A 23,860-nucleotide genomic window follows, 5' to 3' on the forward strand; every position below is an offset into this window, starting at 1 on the left:
ACAATGCCATTGATTAAGTGAAGGAACTCCCTTTGGTTTCTGCTGTGTTGATCCTAAGGGGCTCCCCATGTGTCCAAGGGATCTAACAGATGAACTCTTGTAGCGGTGTGACATCTGGTAGGGGGCTGAGCACAGGGGAAGGTAACCTCTCCTGAAGATAGGGTATGCAGAGGGCCCACGGTCAGCTCCATCCTGTAGCAAGGAGGCCTCACTAGCTATGCTGAGCTTGCAGAGTGCTACTTCTGTAATCAAAGGCCAAGTGGGCAGCTGGATATGGAGACCTGAGATAGTCTGTATTTCCAGGCAAGTCCAGCATGTACCCACATGTGCTATGCTAAGGTCATAGAGCATTGGGCCAAGGGGGGCTGTTCCTTGTATCACAAGCCCAGGAGACTAACGGTCATCACTGATGGTAGAGAAACTCCAAGATACATGAGAGAAGGTTGGTAAAGCTTGCACAGTGATGGAGTCTCTGGGGCGCTAATAGGAGTGCCTGTTCTTTGGCAATTTAGGCATTTTCTAGAATCTTTTGACACAGGGAGTCTCATTCAAAGCAGGCCTGTTTGGAAGTTACCGACCAAAAATACTATGTATATGAGGAAATGTTGCCTCCGGAATGTAAAAATGTCCAAAACATGTTGGGCTTGTTTTAACAGTATGGGTAATAAGAAGCCTAAAAGCTATTTATCAGCCCTGTGAAGACGAGCAGTCCAGCACTTACCAAAGAGTTTTCAGCAACTTAAGTGAAGTGGGGGGACCGTGTAGTATGTGTGTCATAGGAATCCCCTCAAAGCAGGATGTCATCAGTGCGAGGTCCTAATTGTGTCCCTGGGACAAGCTAGAGCTGGTGAAAATATTGCCTTCAAAGACTGTGTGAGATGGCAGGTGTGGACAGTGGCCCCACTGAGTAGACAGGTGAAGGTGTAGCATTTCCCTCTGAAAGTGAGGGTTAAGTGTAGCTGAGAAGTTGTTGATACAGGCAGTGAAAACAGCATGCTAGCCAAATGCTTTGCTATGACTAAAAAGTATTTACCAGTTATTCAGTGGAAGCAGTATTTTCAATAATATAAATGGAGATCTAGCGAGTGGGGCCGTGACACCAAGGGTACAAGTTTACACTGAGGCCCTGTTCTCATTTTACAGCTTTAAGATCAAGTAAAATTTGTCTGTTAAGTGCAGGAGTGGGGATAACCACACCCTCTCTAAATAGGTCTCCTGTAATGCGTTTCCATCTGCGAAGACCCTGCTTTCATTGAGATTGAATCTTTTTAAAAACAACTGAGGTGAAAAGTGTGATTGCAGCTAAGGGAAAAGGTCCATAGGGTCTCATATTTTAAAGGTGATTATAGGGGCAAAGACTTAATTATATTACTCATTGACTTAGATTATCCCCGTGCATTAGAGGCTATATGAGGGTAATGGATGTTTTGGCTATGGGAAATGTAGGCATGGCAATAATTCCAGTGGCTAAGGTTAGGTATATCTGTTTCTATTTCATGTTCCTTTATTCCCTAGCTGTTTTTACTAGCTTTCCCAAATGTGGGCTAGAAGAGGAACAGAAATTGATGAGGGGTAAAAACCCAGTTGTCAAACATCTAAAGTGGAATCCGATTATTACACAGAGCCACCGTCCCTACATCATCCCTCTCCCCAGATGGGACCTCTGAAACACACAGAAATACCAAGTCCTTTTCCTTCTCACCAGTGGGATGAAGCGTTCAGGAAGAAATCTTCAGTGCTCAGATATCTTCAGTCTGTAGTTCTCCGTCTTTACCCAGTCCTCATTCCCAGTGTCTGAGTAAGTATGGACTGGCTGGTCTGGGCCCTAAACTGAAAAGATGCCACCTCCCTCCCTCTCACACACCTGACCCTTCCTTTCCTTCCCTCCCCATCATTAGAAAACAGATACACATCTTTTTGCTGCTTTTGATACTTTAATCATCAACATCTGAGTACGTTGGTCTGTACAGAGGGGACCATGGTTGTATGTTTGATCCCTGCACAAACGACTATTCTGCCGGTGCTTTTCCTGGAGTTGCAGCAGATTGCTCAAAGTCGGGCTCCAGGTGCGCACAGGGGGTTACTTGGAGAATTGTCGGGAGAAGTGCTGTAAGAACTGTTGTCGGGAGAAATGTTGGAAGAATCCTCCGCGGTTTCTTCATCTGCCATTGGCTGAGTTTTATCCTTCTTTTTATTCTGCCGGTGGTAGTAGAAGACGAGTATCGTCGACTTCTTCCCTTTCTTATTCCTGTTCTGATTCTGCTGAAGGGTTGATTCTACCTTCCTCATGATCTTTTGTATCTGGTAAGAAAACAAAGTCATCCAGAAAGACATTAGTGAGGGAGGATGGGAAGGAGAACTTTGAGAGAACGGGTGTGCATTGAGGAGGGGTTTGTGCCAGGCAGGGGCAGGGGGAGTCTTGGGTGGGGGATGAAGAGGAAGAACATGAGTGGGGGCATCTGACCTTCTCACTGTCCAAGCCATTTGACTGATCAGAATCCTTTCTTTTCCTTCCTTTAGCGCTTGAAGCTTGTTCCTCCAAATTGACACTGTCTATCTCAGTCTTTGACTCCTCCTCCTTCACTTCCTCGATTAGGTCCGCCATGTTGCAGCAACAGTGGCCTACACCAAGGCGCCTGGCGTCTCTATATATACCTTCCCGGGACAATGAAGAGCCACAACTGTCAGTTTGATTGGTCAGCAAGAAATTTCTCCAGCCAGTGGTAGCCCTGACACGGCTTGACGTCACAAGGCCCCACCTTCTAAGATCCATGGGGGAGGGGCAGGGTGCAGAGGAGTCTAGGTGCTCTGGTTGAGGAAAGAGAGTGCTTCCTCAAAACCATTAAAGAGCCTTCGCAATTTGACTTTCTGCGTTTCCTCGTTTGTCCAGTTCAGTTCTTGTGGTGTGCAAGTTAGGGAGCCAGTGTTCCCTCCAAACCATTCCTCATGGCCACCCCCATTCATTGTTTAATTCTGTAGTCTTCCGGATCTCAGCACCTAGTATTTGGTGTGTTTTTTTCTTTTTTTAAGCTCTTTACTTTAGAAGTTTTAGATTTCCAGAATAATTGTGAAGAGTATAATTGTACACTCCATAACAAATTCCGCTTATTAACATTTTGTATTGCTGTGGAACATTTGTTCAACTTAGTGAACCACACTGAAAGGGTATTATTAACTACAGTCGGGACTTTATCAGATTTTCTTGGTTTTTACCTAATGTCCTTTTGCCGTCCCAGTATCCCATCCAGGATAGTACACTAAATTTATTCATTCCATGTTATGCTTTGTTAGTTCCTCTTTGCTGTGACACTTTTTTAGATTTCTTGTTTCTGAGTTCAGTTCAGTTCAGTCCCTCAGTCTTTTCTGTTTGGGACCGCATGGTCTGCAGCAGGCCAGGCTTCTCTGTCCATCAGCAACTCCCGGAGCTTGCTCAAACTCGAAGTTGGTGATACCATCCAACCAACTCCTCTTTCGTCCCCTTCTCTTCCTGCATTCAATCTTTCCCAGCATCAGAGTCTTCTCAAATGAGTCAGTTCTTCGGATCAGGTGGCCAAAGTTTTGGAGCTTCAGCTTCAGCATCAGTCTTTCCAATGAATATTCAGGACTGATTTCCTTTACAATTGACTGGTTTGATATCCTTGCAGTCCAACGGACTCTCCAGAGTCTTCTCCAGCACCACAGTTCAAAAGCATCTGTTCTTCATTGCTCAACTTTCTTTATGGTCCACCTCTCACATCCATCCAGGACTTATGGAAAAACCATATCTTTGAATACATGGACGTTTGTTGGCAAAGTCACGTCTCAGCTTTTTACTGTGCTGTCTAGGTTATTCATAGATTTTCTTTCAAGGCAGAAGCATCTTTTAATTTCATGGATGCAGTCACCATCTGCAATGATTATGGAGCCCAAGAAAATAAAGTCTGTGACTGTTTCCATTGTTTCCCCATCTACTTGGCATGAAGTGATGGGACCGGATGCCATGATCTTTGTTGCTTTATCACTCCCTTCTTTCATTTTCATCAGAAGACCTTTTAGTTCCTCTATGCTTTCTGCAATAAGGGTGGTGCGATCGGCATATCTGAGGTTATTGATATTTATCCCAGTAGCCTTGATTCCAGCTTGTGCTTTCTCCAGCCCCGCATTTCACATAATGGACTCTGCATATAAGTTAAATAAGCAGGGTGACAATATACAATCTTCACGTACTCTTTCCCAATTTGGAACTGTTGCTTCTTGACCTGCATACAGATTTTTTAGGAGGCAGGTAAGGTGGTATGGTATTCCTGTCTGGTAAAAGTTTTCCACAGTTTGTTATGATCCACACAGTCAAAGGCTTCGTCTTAGCCAATAAAGCAGATGTAGATGTTTTGTGGAATTCTCTTCCTTTTTGTATGATGCACTGGATGTTGGCAATTTGATGTCTGATTCCTGTGCCTTTTCTAAATACAACTTAAACATCTGGAAATTGTTGCTTCATGTACTGCTGAAGTGTAGCTTGGAGAGTTTTGAGTATTACTTTACCAGCCAGTGAGATGAGTGCGGTTGTGTGGTAGTTTGAGCATTCTTTGGCATTGCCTTTCTTTGGGATTGGAATGAAAACTGATGTTTTCCAGCCCTGGGGCCACCAGTGACTTTTCCAAATTTGCTGGCATATTGAGTGCAGAACTTTCACAGCATTGTCTTTAGGATTTGCAATAGCTCCCCTAGAATTCCATCCCCTCCACTAGCTTTGTTCCTAGTGATGCTTCTGAGGCCCAATTGACTTCGTGTTCCAGAATGTCTGGCTCTAAGTCAGGGATCACACCATCCTGGTTATCTCGGTCATTAAGATCTTTTTGTATAGTTCTTCTGTGTATTCTTGCCACCTCTTCTTAGTATCTTCCACTTCTGTTAGGTCCATACCATTTCTGTCCTTTATTGTGCCCAACTTTGTATGAAATGTTCCCTTCACATCTCTAATTTTCTTGAAGAGATCTTTAGTCTTTCCCATTCTATTGTTTTCCTCTATTTCTTTGCACTGATCACTGAGGAAGGCTTTCTTATCTCTCCTTGCTATTCTTTGGAACTCTGCATTCAGATGGGTATGTCTTTCCTTTTCTCCTTTGCCTTTAGCTGCTCTTCTTTTTCAGCTATTTGGAAGCCCTCCTCAGACAGCCTTTTTGCATTTCTTTTTCTTGGCGATGCTCTTGATCACCACCTCCTGTACAGTGTTACAAACCTCCACCCATAGTTCTTCTGGCATTCTGTCTATCATATCTAGTCCTTTGCATCTACTTGTCACTTCCACTGTATCACTGTAAGGGATTTGATTTAGGTCATATCTGAATGCCCTAGTCATTTTCCCTGCTTTCTTCAATTGAAGTCTGAATTTTGCAACAAGGAGTTCATGATCTGAGCCACAGTCAGACTGGGAGCTGAATGTTTACCATCATATGGAAAACCAGTTATCCCAGTGCAGGTTACTAAACAGATCATTGTTTCACCACTGATTTGAAAATTCATTCGTGTAAAATAAACATACCAAAGTTTCTATTTGAATTCTCAGTTACACCATTGAGATATATTTTCTCTGATAGCAGATAATCTACTACTACTGTACCTGGATACAAGAAAATCCCATGTAAATTTCTCAGCCTATCCTAGTCTAATGCATTTATAACTTCAGATGAACAAAATGTTTATCAATTTTTCATGGGCTGTTCAAAAATACTCAAAGATTTTAAAGCTATGAAAAGTAGTGGTCTAAATTAGCAAGTGAAAAATATTTTAAATGCTGTCTTTATCTATTTAGCATCTATTTAGAGCCATGTACAGAAAAATAGTTGTAAAAAGTGTGCCTATCACAGGGTGTTTTCAGTTTTTAGTGCTTAGGGTAATTTTTTTAAAGTTCATCCCTGTATTTTGAGTTTTTAACAATAAAAATGGTAAATGATTTTAAGCTTAACATTTTCTAAAGCAAACATTATAAAGGAGGAAACATGATCTAGTACATGCAGAATGATTTTAGTACTCACTCCTCTAGGAGTTCATCAATCATGCCTTGAGCAGTGACCATAATATTGTGTGTTGTGTTCAGGTGTTGGGATTGCGGAGATGAATGAAATATGCTTGTCCTTGTTGTATATTGTATATTGGGGAAGACAAATAAGTATATGAAAAATTCTAATACAAAACGGCAATTGCTTTAATTCAAGTATCTGTAGGAGCACAGAAGCAATGGACTCTGCTGGCCTTCGCAGCAGAGAGGCTTCAGAGCAGAAGCACCATTTGAGTTTAGCCTTAAAGAATGAGGACATTTTCATCACTCGGCTGCTCTAGGTGCAGAAGGGGAAGCGATTCCTTCAAAGAGGAAGGAAACATCTAATCTTATTTCATTATGTGGAGAAGCCACTAAACAGCTTCTTACTTTCAGTCTTAAATGATGATAATGTGGAAGGATGGGCAAATATCAGAGAGTGAAACAGGAAAGTAAAAGGATCAAGGGAACAAGGGACTTTGGAAGAGTCCTGATGAGGAAGTAATAAAATGAAGACCTGCTTTGAAAAATGCAAGAAGATTTTTCTGAGGAAAGAAGAATTCAGAGCTGCATTTGGAAAGAAGCAACTGGGAAAACAGTCTAACTAAGCTCAGCATGTTATGTTTGCAGATAAGGAAGAAATATGGGTTGCTGTTCATTTAAGATCCATGGAAGAGGTTGGAGAAGAGGGTGTAGGTATTCCAGCAATGATTCATTAGGTAGAAAGAGAAGGTTAGAAATCAGATACTACTATATTCATTAAATAAATTAATTATAAGCCATAGACAGACACTTATTATCTAAAGGTACCAGAATGCCTAACCACTGAGAGAAGGTGCTCCCAAATACTCTGTCTTCTAGGATAAAAGACGGGCTCATTACTCATGGCTTAACATCAGCTAACACAGGACATCCTAGGTTTGGAGTTGGAGTGTAGGGGAGAAGGAAACAAGAAGTATGTACTTACGTATGTATGTATGTACGTATTTATATTATCAATAAAAACAGAAGCCATTTAATCATATGCTTAGTATTGTTCTAATATAATGTCAGGTGTTTTACATAAATTGTTCCATTCAATCCCAGAATGACTCTAAGATACAGATACATGCAATCATCATTCCCATTTTACAGATGAGAAAACTAAGTGTTATCAAAGTTTAGAACATTACTCAAGGTCATATAGCTTTTAGATGGTGAGATTGGACTTGAAATCCTGTGGTCCCAACTGTTCGACTAGATACTGTTATGCTCCCTCTGCTGCAACCCCTGTCTCAGTTATCATTATATCATACTTCTGTAGTGTTAAGAGGCTGAGACTCCTCTGACTCTACAGAGTTCACAACATTCAGTGAACTTTATAAAACGGAAATCAGACTATATCACTTTCTTTATCAAACTATCAAACAGCCCTCCGCTGCACAGAAGATAAAGTCTAGATTCTTACTGCACAAGTCCCTACAAGACCTCACCTCTCCCTCTCTAGCCTCAGTCTTCTCACTCTGCTGTGCTCTTCTCTGACTGATCCCCAGTCACACTCAACCTTTTACAGCTCCTCAGCACACTGTTCTTGCCTCACGACATGGCTACTTGCTATTCTACCTATAATGCTGTACTTCAAACTCTTCACACAACCGACTGTATCTCATTCTTCAACTCTTGATTCAGATATCAACACCTCAGAGAAGGTTTCCCAACACCCTTTAGCTACAAGCTGTCCTCTGCCCCACACCAATACCATGAACCACCCCTTGCCCATGAAAATAGAAATTACTTGATGACAGGAACTATTGACTTTATGTTCTTCACTGTAAGTCCAGAACCAAGAACAATATCTGACACATACTAGGCCCTCAAGCCATATTTGTATCCTGAAATAGTGATATCTTTCTTAAAGTGTCATTCTCATATGTATAAATATATACACACACACACACACACACACATATATGGTTTTGTGAAATATGGGAGCTTGATACCATCTCATAGAAGTGGATGTACACCGCCCACCCCAAATTTCATCTCAGTGTGAAGACTAATGATTTCATACATACACCAAGAATATATGAAAATGATTGTTACTCACATAATCAGTTATGCATCAAAAATAGAGTTAGGCCAAAGTAAAAAGAGAAAGAATAGTAACTGTGTGGTGATGGGTCATTAGATGATTGTGATTCTTTCATTCTATAGATGTAGGTATGGATATAGATACAATCAAAGCATCAAGTTCTACACCTTAAACATAGGCAATTTTATATGTCCATGACAAGTCGATAAAACTAAATAAACAATGAGATCAAACTCTATTACAATTTACCCATTATGTTTGTTTGATAACTAAAGCATTGCATGGTTAATTTAATTTCAACTTGTTTATGGAAGCCATTATGGCACCTGCAGTGTGCGACCAGTAAAGGAAATGAGTGTTCCATTGAATATCTTGTTCAAGAGCTACTATTTTGTATTGTCAGAAGTAAAATGAGTGGGTTTCTATCAATGTGTAGAACTCCGAAGAGGACAAGGAGTGCCGTGGTGAGACATTGTGTTGTGGCTTTCATATGTGGAGAAATGTGTGACCTTGATTTACATTTTGGGTATAATTTCTCCAGAGGCAAGAGATTCCACGAGTTCTTCACCCTAAATGAGACAAGCTTGGATAGGAATTGTTTGACTTGGCCAGAATAGACGATCAGCCCATTGGCAGTGGCCCAAAGATCTATAAAGGTGTGAAGATGAGGCCAATTATTGGCCACGCATTGTCTGCAAAGGTAACTACATAAAGTTTGAACATTTGAGCTGACCTTTGGGTCCTGTCCTTCATAAGAACATTCTGATGAAGAGATGAAAAGTAGCAGCTCTCAACCAAGCTCCATCAAGTGTCATGGTGACGATACCATTGGTTAAGTGAATGATCTCCCTTTGGTTTTCACTGTGTTGATGCTAACGGCTCCCCAGGTGTCCAGGGGTTCTAAAAGATGAACTCTTGTAGCAGTGTGGCATCTGATAGGGTGCTGAGCACAGGGGAAGGTACCCTCGCCTGAAGATAGGGTATGCAGAGGGCCCAGGGTCAGCTCCATCCTATAGCAAGGAGGCCTCACTAGCTATGCTGAGCTTGCAGAGTGCTACTTCTGTAATCAAAGGCCAAGTGGGCAGCTGGATATGGAGGGTCATAGGTTCAAGACCTGAGATAGTCTGTACTTCCAGGCAAGTCCAGCATGTACCCACATGTGCTACACTAAGGTCATAGAGCATTGGGCCAAGGTGGGCAGTTCCTTGTATCAGAAGCCCATGAGACTAATAGCTATCACTGATAGTACAGGGACTCCAAGTTACATGAGAGAAAGTTGCTAAAGCTTGCACAGTGAAGGAGTCTAAGGGGCTCCTAATAGGAGTGCTTGTTCTTTGGCAATTTAGGCAGATTCGAGAATCTTTTGACACAGGGAGTCTCATTCAAAGCAGGCCTATTTGGAAGTTACCGACCAAAAATACTGTGTATATGAGGAAATGTTGCCTCCAGAATCTAAAAATTTCTAAAACATGTTGGGCTTGTCTTAACAGTATGGATACTTCATAGAAGACTAAAATTTGTTTCTCGTCATTGGCAAGATTGGAGCAGTACTCAACTTACCAAAGAATTTTCAGGAACTTAACTGATGTGGTGGGACTGTGTACTAGTGTGTCATAGGAATCTCCTCAAAGCAGGATGTCATCAGTGTGAGGTCCTAATTGTGTCCCTGGGACAAGCTAGAGCTGGTGAAAATATTGCCTTCAAAGACTGTGTGAGATGGCAGGTGTGGACAGTGGCCCCACTGAGTAGACAGGTGAAGGTGTATTGTGTTCCTCTGAAGGTGAAGGTTAAGTGTAGCTGAGAAGTTGTTGATACAGGCACTGAAAAGGGCATGCTAGCCAAATGCTTTGCTATGACTACAAAGTATTTACCAGTTATTCTGTGGAAGCAGTATTGTTAACAATATACATGGAGCCTTAGTAAGTGGGGCCATGATACCAAGGGTAAAAGTTCACACTGAGGTCCTGTTCTCGTTTTATAGCTTTAAGATCAAGTAAAATTTAAGTGCAGCCGGAGTGGGGATAATCACACCTTCTCTGAATAGGTCTGCTATAATGGGTTTCAATCTGTGAAGACCCTGCTTTCATTGAGATTGAATCTTTTTAAAATGTATGGCAAAACAAATAAAACAAATAAAAAAAATAAAAAACAACTGAGGTGAAAAGTGTGACTGTAACTAAGGGGAAAGGTCTGTTCGGTCTCATATTTTGAAGGCTAATTATAGGGGCCAAAGACTTAATTTTATTACTCATTGAGTCAGATTATCCATGTGCACTAGAGGCTATTTGTGGTAATGGAGGTTTTGGCAATGGGTAATGTAGGCAAGGCAACAATTCCAATGTTTAAGGTTAGGTATATCTCCTTCTATTTCATGTTCCTTTATTCCCTGGCTGTTTTTATCAGGTTGCCCAAATGTGGGCCAGAAGAGGAACAGAAATTGATGATGCTTAAAAACTCAATTGTCAAACATCAAAAGTGGAATCTGATTATTACACAGAGCCACCACCCCTACATCATCCCTCTCCCCAGGTGGGTCCTCTGAAACACACAGAAATACCACGTCCTTTTCCTCCTCACCAGTGGGATAAGGTGTTCAGGAAGAAATCTTCAGTCTGCAGTGCCCAGTGTTCACCCAGTCCTCATTCCCAGTGTCTGAGTAAGTATGGACTGGCTGGTCTGGGCCCTAAACTGCAAAGATGCCACCTCCCTCCCTCTCACACACCTGACCCTTCCTTTCCTTCCCTCCCCATCATTAGAAAACAGATACACATCTTTTTGCTGCTTGTTGATACTTTAATCATCAACATCTGAGTACGTTGGTCTGTACAGAGGGGACCATCATTATCTGTTTGATTCCTGCACAAACGACTATTCTGACAGTGCTTTTCCTGGAGTTGCAGCAGATTGCTCAGCATCTTGGGCTCCAGGTGGGCAAAGGGGCTTACTTGGAGAATTGTCGGGAGAAATGTTTGAAGAATCCTCCTGGGTTTCTTCATTTGCCATTGGCTGATGTTCATTCTTCTTTTTATTCTGCGGGTGGTAGTAGAAGACTAGTATCGTCGACTTCTTCCCTTTCTTATTCCTGTTCTGATTCTGCTGAAGGGTTGATTCTACTTTCCTCATGATCTTTCGTATCTGTTAAGAAAACAGTCATCCAGAAAGACATTAGTGAAGGAGGTTGGGAAGGAGAACTTTGAGAGAACGGGTGTGCATTGAGGAGGGGTTTGTGCCAGGCAAGGGCACGGTTTATCTCGGGTAGGGGATGAAGAGGAGGAACATGAGTAAGGTAATCTGACCTTCTCACTGTCCAAGCCCTTGGTCTGATCAGACATCTTTCTCTTCCTTCCTTTAGAACTTGAGAATTGTTGCTCCAAATTGGCACCGTCTATCTCAATCTCTGACTCCTCCTCCTTCACTTCCTCAATTAGGTCTGCCATGTTGTAGCAACAGTGGCCTACACCAAGGTGTCTGGCGTCTCTATATATACCTTTCCAGGACAATGAAGAACCACATTCGTCAGCTTTGATTGGTCAGCAAGAAATTTCTCCGGCCAATGGTAGCCCTGACTTGGCTTGACATCACAAGGCACCACCTTTGAACATCATGGGGAAGGGGCAGGGTCCAGAGCCTACGTCCTCTGGTTTGAGGAACGGAGTGCCTCCTCAACACCCATTAAAGAGGTTTCACAAGTTGACTTTCCACGTTTCCTCATGTTATCTGGTTCAGTTCTTGTGATGTACAAGTTAGGGAGCAGTTGTTCCCTCCAATCATTGCTCATGGCCAGCCCCATTCAGTGTTTAATTCTCTTGTCCTCCAGATCTCATCATCTATTATTTCCTGTTTTTGTTTGCAAAAAAGTTTTTACTTTAGAAGTTGTATATTTACAGAAAAATTGTGAAGAATATATTAATATACTCCACAACCAATACCCCTTTAACACTGTACATTAGTATAGAACATTTGTTCAACTTAGTGAACCAACACCGAAAGAGTATTATTAACTAAAGTCTGGACTTTATCAGATTTCCTTGGTTTATACCTAGTGTCCTTTTGCCATCCCAGTATCCTATCCATGATACTACACTAAATTGAGTTATTCCATGTTTTGCCTTCTTAGGTTCCTCTGTGCTGTGACAATTTTTTAGATTTCTCGTTTCTGAGGACCCTGACAGCTTGGAGTTTCGCGTTTTGATTTTCACATTAGATCCTGAGATGTTATGGGTCTTACCATGAAAAGTTTTTATAAATTTCTTCTTCCAGAGAACCTCATATCACGTTAGTACTATCAGTGTTGTGGACCTCCCCGTGGCCGTGGTTGAATTAATCTCTTGGCTTTGTCACAGAGGTGACACACATGTTCCTCTCTAGATCCCAAAAGATCAAGTTCATTTGTATTCATGAGGCATAGGTGGCAGCATCAGAGCATTTTGTAAAGTACTAGTGAATCCACCTACCAATGCAGGAGATGTGGGGGATGTAGGTTTGATCCCCTGGAGGAGGCAATGGCAACCCACTCCAGTATTGTCTGGGGAACCCCAAGGAGAGACGATCCTGGCTGGCTACAATTCATGGGGTCACAAAGAGCAGATATGACTGACCACACACACACACACACACACACACACACACACACACACACACATAGAGAATCATTTACTTTTATATATCATACTTTCAGCATCTCACATAGTAACTGCTCTTCCTCCATGTGAGTGACCATCTTGTCTACTGAATAGACTATCAGTTTTTCTCCTGAGTTCTATATAGAAAGGGGGCCAACACATGGTTTAGATACAACCAGTGTTCACATGGTAAGGCTCGTCTCTTTGAGGTTAGTATCAGTCACAGGTTTGTTTGAAATTGATCCACATGATTCAACCTGAGACCCACGCATAAGTCCAGGTTGATATACAGAATGAAGAACTGCTTTAAGGAGGGTCCCAATGCAATAATCCTTTCACTATATGCCTACGGGCTAAACTGATTTATGTTGGTCAGAGCTTTAGCAGGCACTCACAAATGGAGCACAAAGAAGCAAGGTGAAAGCACAAGCTAGCCAGACGGCAGTAGGTCAAAGTGCTTGTTCCCCAGCATACAGCAGAGCAAGTTCGAAAGCCAAAGAAGAGAGAAAAGACACCAGGTGGTAAGGGACAGCATCTCAGTATTCTGCTCTTGGGGCCAATTGCTGCCATCACTCCACAGAGACAGGATGGATCCTTCAACGGCAATTCAGTTTGGATATCGAAACCAACTGATGACACATACTCCAGAGAGAATGAAAATATTCATCACTCACATAATGAGTTTTTCTAGGGAGAGCATTGCAAGCTCTCAAGAAGGTTGAAGAATAGCTGAATAGAGCAGAGGAAGGAGACTGACTTGGCTTTTATGGTGGTAAAAGGGGATAAAGCTGGAGAGTTCCACATATAGGTCAGGGCTTGGATGGTCTGAACTTCCTTTTGGCCCAGAGGCAAGAGTACCTGGGCTTTCTTATCGGATATAGGTAAGTAGGGGAAGAGCTGTGGTAGGGCTCTTTTATAGAAATATGTGATGTAAATGCGGAGAAGGCAATGGCAACCCACTCCAGTACTCTTGCCTGGAAAATCCTATGGACAGAGGAGCCTGGTAGGCTACTGTGCATGGATTCGTGAAGAGTCGGACACTACTGAGTGATTTCACTTTCACTTTTCACTTTCATGCATCGGAGAAGGAAATGGCAACCCACTCCAGTGTTCTTGCCTGGAGAATCCCAGGGACAGTGGAGCCTGGTGGGCTGCCATCTATGGGGTCACAGAGAGTCCGATATGACTGGAGCGACTTAGCAACAGCAGCAGAAGTGATGTAAATGCAAGGTGTTTATCACAGTTGTGACCTCTCACACCCATTATAACCAAGCTTCTTATATTGTTTTCAGTTAATCTGCTTTTCACTAGATTTGTTGTTGTTCAGTCGCTCGTTCATGTCGGACTCTTTGGGACCCATGGACTGTAGCACGCCAGGTTTCCCTGTCGTTCACCATCTCCTGAGTTTGCTCAAACTCATGTCCCTTGAGTTGGTGATGCCGTCCAGCAATCTCGTCCTCTGTCGTCCCCTTCTCCTCCCACTTTCAATCTGTCTCAGCATCAGTTTCTTTTCTAATGGGTTGGCTCTCTGCCTCGGGGGGCCAAAGTATTGGAGCTTCAGCTTCAGCATCAGTCCTTCCAATGAATAGTGAGGGTTGATTTCCTTTAGGATTGACTGGTTTGATCTTCTTGCAGTTCAAGGGACTCTCAAGAGTCTTCTCCAGCACCACCACATTTCCAAAGCATTGATTCTTCGACGCTCAGCCTTTTTTATTGTCTGGCGCTCACATCCATTCATGACTACTGAAAAAACCATCGCTTTGAGTATGCAGACATTTGTAGGCAAAGTAAAGTAACGTCTCTGCTTTTTATATGCTCTCTAAGTTTGTCATTGCTTTTCTTCCAAGGAGAAAGTGTCTCTTAATTTCATAGCTGCAGTCCACCGTGACCATAGTGATTTTACAGCCCAAGAAAATATAGTCCCTCACTGTTTCCATTGTTTCCCCATCTGTGTGCCATGAAGTGATGGGACCAGATGCCATGATCATAGTTTTTTGAATATTGAGTTTTAAGCCAGCTTTTTCACTCTCCTCTTTCACTTTCATCAAGAGGCTCTTTACTTCCTCTTTGTTTTCTGCCATAAGGGTTTTGTCATCTGCATACCTGAGGTTACTGTTATTTCTCCTGGCCATCTTGATTCCAGCTTGTGCTTTATCCTGCCCAACATTTCGCATGATGTACTCTGCTTATAAATTAAATAAGCATGGTGATAATATAATGCCTTTACGTGCTTCTTTCCCAATTTGGAACCAGTCCATTATTCCATGTCCGGTTCTAACTCTTACTTCTTGACCTGCATACAGATTTCTCAGGAGGCAAGTAAGGTGGTCTGGTATTCTTATGTGTTAAAAATTTTTCCACAGTTTGTTGTGATGCAGACAGTCAAAGGCTTTGACGTAGTCAGTAAAGCAGAAGTAGATATTTTTCTGGAACTCTTGCTTTTTCTCTGATCCAACGGATGTTGACAGTTTGATCTCTGTTTCGTCTGCCTTTTCTAAATCTAGCTTGAACATCTGAAATTTGTCAGTTCGTGTACTGCTCAAGCCTAGCTTGGAGAATTTTGAGCATTACTTTCATAGCACGTGAGATGAGTGTAATTGTGTAGTAATTTGAGCATTCTTTGGCATTGCCTTACTTTGGAATTGGAATGAAAGCTGACCTTTTCCAGTCCTGTGGACACTGCTGAGTTTTCCAAAGTTGCTGACGTATTGAGTGCAGCACTTTCACAGCATCATCTTTTAGGATTTGAAATAGCTCAGCTGGAATTCCATCACCTCCACTAGCTTTGTTCATAGTGAAGCTTCCTAAGGCTTAGTGGACTTCAACTATACTTCAGTTGAAAAAAATATCACAAGGCAGTGTAGAATGTTGTGCTGCACATCTTGGGTGGCATTCGAGTAGATTGCTTCTGTGTTACATAGACAGATTGGTCCATGTTGAAGATTCCATTTCTGAATTTCTCCCAGAGAGACAAGATGGCAGAGTTTAGCCTCCCCTTCCGCACCCCCACCCCCGATTTACCAGGTTTAATGTCTCTTGAACCATGTGGAATACTTCTCCTTAGAGGAATGTTCCTGAAGTGTATTCTCATCCAATGTGTTTTGGGCACTAAAAGGAGTCTGTGGTCAAAAAATTAATTATATCCCCTCCTCTTGGAAATCGAAGAGATATGTTGGTATATTAAAGGGTTTTAGAAGTCTTGCAGCCTTGAATTGAACCCAGTGTTAACCAAACTAATCTGCCTACAGACCCTTAATTTCATGACCCATATCCCGTGGACCTGGTTCAGCAGAAGGCACCGACTGTCACCTCCCCCCTTACTGTCTAAATGCCTGATTCAGTTACACCTCTTTCAGCCCCTGGCCCTTCCAGATGGAAGTCTTGAGCAGGAAGTAAGAAAGAGAAGTGAGCCCAAGCTATTTTCACAACAGGCTTCTGACTGACACAACCTCCCCATGTGTGGTTGATAAACATTTTGCCTCTCTTAAGGGAAAATCATGCACAGAAACAAGCACATATAAATAATTTACCAAGCTGTAATATGCTATAAATGACAAGCCTACTAAATAATGAATTAACCCAACTGTTGATTCATAGGTAAATGTCTCTTGTAAAGAAGCATTTTTATGGATTTTACGGCTTAGTTAATATCCACTCATATTTCATTAGGACAGTTCAGGTGAAGTATTGGGGTAATAATCTGGATATATTTGAAAGTGATATAGTGCATATGAGGAGCCCAGGCAGAGCTCAGGGAGCTGGCAAGATCCCGTCCCCTTAGTCAGAGCCTGAGGGGCCCTGGTACTGGGCCTTGCTGTTCTCTTCCCTCCATGGCCTCAGTTTGCCTAGCTCCTCCGTGCAAGCCTGGGATGCTGTCCTCTCTGAAACCATGGGCAGGGATGGAGATCACAGTAGCTGTGGACCAGTGGAGGAAAGAGAGGCAGAAATCACTTGGGCCTACTCTTGAGAGCCAGCTTATCTGGAATACCCTGACAGAAGAACATCGACTCTGTGGTCAAACCCTTGGTACTTTGATCTTTATCATTTATTAACTTTGAGACCTTGGGCAAGTCCCTGAAACTCTCTGTGGCTCAGTTCTTTGGTCTGTAAAACAGGGAGAATTAATAGTACCTACTTTCTCGGGTTCTATTGAAGGTTAAATGAGTTTGTATCATTAGGTGCTTTGTAGTTTTAACTGTTAGCTATTATATTCATTGGAAAATGACTGATTTAGACTCTTTATTTTGGCTTTCTGCAGCCCCAGTGTTGGACTCTGAGAACTCAGCTCCTGAGGGATTGGATGGTCTGGGTCAGCGGGCCACTCAGATACATCCTCTTGCCTCCAGAATATAGGAATGGGAATCAGGAACTATGATTTCATGAGAGATGGGGAAAACTGCTTTTGACTAGCTTTCAGTTATTAAAAGTAAGACATATGTCTTTATTTTAAAAGAGTTTTTAGAATATTTTTATCAGTGAGGATTTCTTGTTGAGAGAGGAGGCAAGAATAATCAGTCAAGTTACTTTGAAAAGGAGGAGATCTGATTTCACAATCAAACCTTGATTGGTTCATTGGAACAAATGTCAAAGTAAGAAGGCTGCTGTTCCTACTTGTGGTGACACTGAGTGCCCTGGGATGGGGAGCACAGAAACTGGGCATCCTTGTTGTTCTAGTTCTCCTCAGGCATAGAGTGGGAGTAAGTGTTCTTGCCATCTACTCGATGCCATCACACCACCACCATAAACCCCACCCCCACCTCCAGCTCTGGCCCTTGCTGCAACCTGTGGCTGATTACAGCCAGTGATGAGACCTGCTTGGTCCAAGTCTTCCTGTCAGTGATCAGAGCAGGCATTGCTGCTTACCCCACACTGTAGATTCAGCTCATCACAGCAATTCTTGACAGCGACCATTTGAAGCTTCCTTAGCTCTCTCCTCCCTGCCATTTCTCTAAATGCTAGTCTTATAATTTGGTCTTCAGCTTGCTCTCTGTTCCCTTTTGCCATGTTGTTAACATGAACTTTGATTCTATGAGGAAGGCCATTTGCCTATTCTTCTTTGCATATCTCCTGGGTTCAGAAATCTATGGGGGGCTTCCCTGGTCATCCAGTGGTTAGGACTCTGTCTTCCATTGCAGGGTGTGTGTGTTCGATCCCAGGTCAGGGAGCTAAGATCCCACATGCTTTGCAGCCAAAACACCAAAACATAAACAGAAGCAATATTGTAACAAATTCAATACAAACTTTAAAAATGGTCCACATCCAAAAAATCTTAAGAAGAAATCTACGGGAATCATTCCTGGTCTTCTGGTGGCTCCTACCCCATTCTGGCTTTGAGCCCCATGGCAGTGCACAGCTTTCTGCCCTTTCAGGTTAGGGGATCACCTCGATCAGGCCTTGCCTCTTAAACTCTTTCATGTGTCTTTTAGAAAGACAGTAGTGAGGATTGACAGGGTTGGACTGTCTCAAATGTTTTCTTAAATGCCTGGCACTAAGAGGTATAGCCACTAACCTGCAGTAGACCTCAGGCTGGGGAGGCCCAAGGTCCTTTCTAGAAGGGCCAGTCAGCACAGTGCCTTCTAAAAGAAGAGAAGACCCACCCCCCACCCCTGCTGCCTTACAGCCTTAGCCGTTGGAATGAAAAGCTTCACAGCCTGCATTTCCATTTCGCCAAGCCCCCTCCTCACCCCTACCCCCGTGAAATGGAAAGAAACATGCTGCCGTGACATTCACTTTGACAAAGCTTTTTCTTTTCTCTACTTCTGTAAAAAAGAAAAAAGCCAAAAGAAATAAAAACAGTTGCTAAGCTACTGGGTGGGCCCTATCAGTGTGTTTTGTTGCCATCCCAGCTTTAAGGACTCGTATTATCACATATTCAGCAGCTTAAACTAAAGAAGGGGGAAATGGGGGTTGTTGGGGAGGGCTCCTTTGTCATTTCCCTTGTCAGGTCAAGTGCTGCTTGGCTCTGGGAAAGCAGGTGACCTGGAGCGTGTCAACTGGCGTGTCTGTCTACAGGTGGGAAAAAGGGGGGGTGGGGTTCTTCCCAGTTCTCAAACTGGTCCAGAAGAGGGTGCTCTTTGGAGGCCTGTCTTTATTTTCTATTTGTTTCAGAAAGATGAGCTCTCAAGGAAACATGGGTCACGTTCTTACCTCTCTAAGCGTTGTATTTTGCACACATCACATGCAATTGATGCTACTATGGGGCTTGGGCTCCAGTTGGCCCTAGTGAGCTCCTGGTTGAATGTTCCGGAAAGCTTACAATACCTTCCAGACCTTCCATACCTTTTCCCAGATCTTTGTATTGTTGAATACTGTTTTGTGACTACTGAATTTTCTTTGCAAAGCTGGGTCAATCCCAGGTTAAGCAAATCTTCATTTACCATGTTCAGTTGACCTCTAAATCCCGCATGTTTAGAACTCATTACTGTCTACAAATGCCAGGGTACTGAGGTACTGAGGATCACTTCCATACTCCTAGTCCAAGGTCCTTAACACCAAGAGTAACAGGGGCGGCTTTCCTGACACCACTTCGCAGCATCGTCTCAGTGATTCACACTGCCCTCATCTACCCGTCACGTGTTGGTTCTCAGTGTGGGGACAATGGAACCTTACTGACTTTAGGCTTGTTTTCATCAACTAGCTCATTCTGTGTAAAGTTAGGTTTCGAAAAAAAATCTTATAAAAATTAATGCAGCCTGGGACACCCTTTGTGGAGGCTACATTGAAAATACATCTTAAATGAATACCCAGGAAATTGTCCCTTCTGTCTTTCACCTGTCAGAAGAAGCAATAGAATTCTATAGTTCATTCTGTGGCATATTTAATTAAGCAACCTATCGCTGAATGCGCTGGGGGTTGGCTGACAGTGCTTTTCATTGCTGATTTGGGTGACAAAGTATGTGGTGAGATATTCAACAGTCTGGTGGAATGGAAAGAAACTCCCAATTGGTCACACCTACCTATTTCTCTTGGCATGTTGCACTCACTGTGATAATACAGAAAATAGACTGTATTTGATTTCTTGAGAAAGTCATTGGACACCAGTCTCTTGCCTTTGCTCTTCCACAGTGAGCCCTGACTGAATTTTGCACACACTCCCATTACAGATGAATAGAGGTTTCGTTGTAGGTGGGAACTTTTAGCTTGTCATTTGCAAAAGAAAAGACTTAGGTGCTCATTTTAATCCTAGTACAGAACCGTTCCTGATGATCATCCTTTGTTTTGGTGGGAGTTGTTGCCTATCCCTAGAGTATGTACTAGTGACAATTAATGGAGTGTTTGCCAGACATGGGCCAACGTATTCCATGTATTTTTCCAATTTTAGCTTGTGGAGTAGATAGTATTATTCTATTTTGCAAATGAGGAAGTTGGGGCTCAGAAAACTTAAGTAACTTGCCTCTAGTTAAACAACTAGTAAGTGAGAGAGGAAACTCCAGGAGGTAGTGGAGGACAGAGGAGCCTGGCATGCTGCAGTCCAAGGGGTCGCAAAGAGTTGGACAATACTTAGCGACTGAACAACAACAAAGTGATAGAGTGAGGCTTTGGACCTAGAGCTTCTCTACCCTGCAGCCCATGTCCTTAACCGCTACTCTGCCTTGTCACTCTAGAAAACCAAAAAGATTTGTCATCTCAATACGACTGCTAATATTGTTCAGGGTTGGGGTTCCTAAGTCTATTGCAATTACAAGTTTTGGGGGATCTGTCTTATGAAATCAGGTCTGTGATGCCTTGGGGGATCCTCAGGGCCCTTAAAATTAGATGCAAATGTAGATGTATGTACTCTAGATTACATACTCAGTTTTCATCAGCTTCTTGAAGAAGTTCATGACACAAAGATGGTTAATAACTTCCATGTATACCTAAAGCAGGAGAAGGCAATGGCACCCCACTCCAGTACTCTTGCCTGGAAAATCCCATGGACGGAGGAGCCTGGTAGGCTACAGTCCATTGGGTCGCTAAGAGTCAGACACGACTGAGTGACTTCACTTTCACTTTTCCCTTTCATGCACTGGAGAAGGAAATGGCAACCCACTCCAGTATTCTTGCCTGGAGAATCCTAGGGACGGCGGAGCCTGGTGGGCTGCTGTCTATGGGGTCTCACAGAGTCGGACACGACTGAAGCGACTTAGCAGCAGCAGCAGCATACCTAAAGCACATATAACACTTGCTGTGTGCCATAGTTTGTATACACAGTGCTTTATATACATGAACATAAGCAAACTCATTTCATTATCTCTACAGCCGGAGGAGGTTTGATTATCATGCCCATTTTACAGAGGGGGAAACTGAGACTAAGAGAGGTCAGGTATCTAAGGCTACAAAGCTGTTAAGTGTTAGCACCATAAGGTGAAGTCAAGCAATCTGCTTTGAATCATTTTTGACTACAGGTTGCTTTTTATTCACTTGCATATCCCCTAGCACAGTGCCTGACACGTCGTAAGTTTTATTGATATTTGTTGAATTGATTTGCGTACTGCCGATCCAGTGTAGATTTTTGTCTGAAGAATCATTTTCAAAAGTCTGAGGCTCCATAAGTCTTGACTAGATGAATGAAGAGAATCCACATGATCAAAAGATATTATCAGGGTTTTTCGAGACAAGTGGCTTGGCCAAGTGTCACCACTTTGCTTTCAGTCAGGACTACTCCCCAGGTGACTGTTGTGCTTGATCCCCAAGCCCATTCTTCTAGATTGTTCTAAATGGTTATAAGGTACCTCTGAATATGGTCTAGGTAGCTTTGATGGTTCCATGAATGTATGTGGTTTTTGTGTCCTGCCTCTTACTTCCAAGTGATCAAGCAGAAGACACCCGAACCCTTTGCATGTTGACATGAATCAAATCTAGGTCTCTACATGGTACTGAGGGGAGAGGGGAGGGACACGGAAATCCTGTTCAACTGCCCCAATACAAGTTCCTCTGTAGTTGAGTTTCTAGGTTGGAGCAATCTGAAAAATCAGAACAATTGGCTGTGATTGTGGAGGGTGCAGGGTGAGCTGGAGAGCTGGTGAGTAACGCAGTGGAGCAGCTTGAGTTTTTAATCACCTTGATTACGTGTTCCAAGCTTTAACTTTGTGGCCTCCACTGTTCCCCTCATTTTGCCTACTGCGGTCTCATTTTACTTTTTTCATTTTATTCTCTGATCACTGCCGATTAGACCTGATTCCATGCTGCTTCTGTTGCCTGCCTCCCGGCCTGAGGGGCCTCTTTGTACTGAGGCAGCTGGCGGCTCGACTTCCCAGAGCCCGGAAGCTTCATTACTCTTCGTTGGCAGTGAACTCCAAAGTTACTGGCTTTGGAGTTCGGTTTTCTCAAGCATGGTAGCTTAACATTTGTTCTCAAAGTTGAAGATTTTTTCCCCCTAGATTAATGAGATCCATGAGCTAATTATAAGCCAGCAAATATTTTAAGAAAACTGCCCTCCAGTAGAGACCCTTGCACAAACTGCAGACTCTTTCCCCAGTAATTAATATGCTTCCTTTATTTCTTTTGAGGTTGAAAACAGTTGTTGACAAGGACTTCCTACTCATTTGGTTCAAGTAACTAATTTTATACCTGAAGGACTAATTACAGTAGCAATACCATCTTTTACTATTATGTCTCTCCCTTGAAGAACTCAAAGCCATTTATAACAGTTGGATCTTGGGGGCTAGCTTAATCCTTCCATGGGCAGTATTATGGTGAACACTGTGATCAGAAACATAGCTAACATTTTTAATTCAGCCCCTGCACATTCAAAAGGTAATAATTCAGACAATGAGAAGAGACAATACATCTACGACAAGAAGAAAGTAAGTTGGCAAAGGGGTTATTTAAACTGCCAAGTAGAACCCACTTTTAGAAGTGCCAGTTCGTATGAGAAGAACGGGTAAGTAGGTACAAGACATTCCATTAATAGACTCAGAATCTGAAGGTTAAAAGCCATATAGTACAGCTGTTCAATACTCAGAAAACATTTGTTGAGCAAAGCAATATGCTGGACCCTGAGAATACAATTATTTTGGTAACAGCTTTATTGTGATATAATAATAATAAAAAAAAGAACATATAATTCACCCATTTAAAATGTTCAGTTCAGTGGTTTTTAGTATATTCAGAGTTCTGCAATCAACTCTGTAGTCAATATTAGAGCATTTTAAACATCCTGGAAAGAATTCTCATATCCTAGTACTCTCCCCAGTCCCCCCATCTCCCTCAGCCCTAGGCAACCACCATGGGGATACAAACTTGATTAAAACATGGATCTGCCTTTGAGGAGTTCGAAGCTATTGAAAGAGATGTCAAGCAGATAAAACGTACCTGCCACAGCATCCTAGAATGTTGATGTTGAGAGAGGCAAAGCAGATCATGGGATATAATCTTCTCATTTGACATATGAGGAAACAGGCTCAGAGAGGAGAAACTGATTCACCCAAGGATACACAGATAACAGAGCCAAGATGAAAACTCACTTATGCTGCCATCTTAACACACTGCAACACTAACTACAACACCCACTTTTGCAGCACAGTGGCAGTTAGGAGCATGGATTCGAGAGCCATATTGTCTGGATCTGACCCTCAGCTCCTCCTTTTACAGGCTGTGTAACCTCAGGCAAGTCATTTAATCTCTCTGAAACTCAGTTTCCTCTATTGTTGATTCGAAATAATAATTGTACCTACCCTACAGGTCTATTGTGAATATTAAATGAGTTAATGCATGTTAAGTGCTTAGAAATAGTGTTTGCAACAGAAGAATTATATGTGTTTTTTTTTTCATTTCAAAAATTTTTATTGGAGTATGATAGTGAAAGTTAGTCACTCAGTCATGTCCAACTCTTTGTGACCCCATGGACTGTAGCCCACCAGGCTCCTCTGTCCATGGAATTCTCCAGGCAAGGATACTGGAGTGGGTTGCCATTTCCTTCTCAAGGGGATCTTCCTGACCCAGGGATCGAACCCAGGTCTCCCGCATTGCAGGCAGACTCTTCACCGACTGAGCCATCAGTTGGTTTAAAATGTTGTGTTAGTTTCTGCTGTACCGCAAAGTGATTCAGTTATACATATAACTGAAAAAAAGAGTGGATACTCTTTTTTTTAGATTCTTTTTCCATATAGGTCATTACAGATTATTGAGTAGAGTTACTTGTGCAATATGGTAGGTCCTCATTAGTTATCT

General features: G+C 42.5%; 2 protein-coding genes across 3 annotated transcripts in view; one reads left to right on the forward strand and one right to left on the reverse strand.

The window, feature by feature from the left end:
- HS6ST2 (heparan sulfate 6-O-sulfotransferase 2) overlaps positions 1 to 23,860 on the forward strand; it is a 348,242-nt gene that overhangs the window by 137,092 nt on the left and 187,290 nt on the right. The window lies entirely within an intron of this gene.
- LOC145535390 (uncharacterized) lies at positions 1,915 to 2,624 on the reverse strand. Its single transcript, XM_081563814.1, has 2 exons — positions 2,465 to 2,624; positions 1,915 to 2,301 (listed from the first exon to the last, which is right to left on the reverse strand). The coding sequence occupies exons 1-2, from the start codon at positions 2,603 to 2,605 to the stop codon at positions 2,050 to 2,052; spliced, it is 393 nt and encodes a 130-aa protein (XP_081419940.1). The 5' UTR covers positions 2,606 to 2,624; the 3' UTR covers positions 1,915 to 2,049.

The sequence above is a fragment of the Giraffa tippelskirchi genome, chromosome X, assembly GCF_054371585.1.
Source record: "Giraffa tippelskirchi isolate mGirTip1 chromosome X, T2T-mGirTip1v1.2.pri, whole genome shotgun sequence".
Classification (NCBI taxonomy): domain Eukaryota; kingdom Metazoa; phylum Chordata; class Mammalia; order Artiodactyla; family Giraffidae; genus Giraffa; species Giraffa tippelskirchi.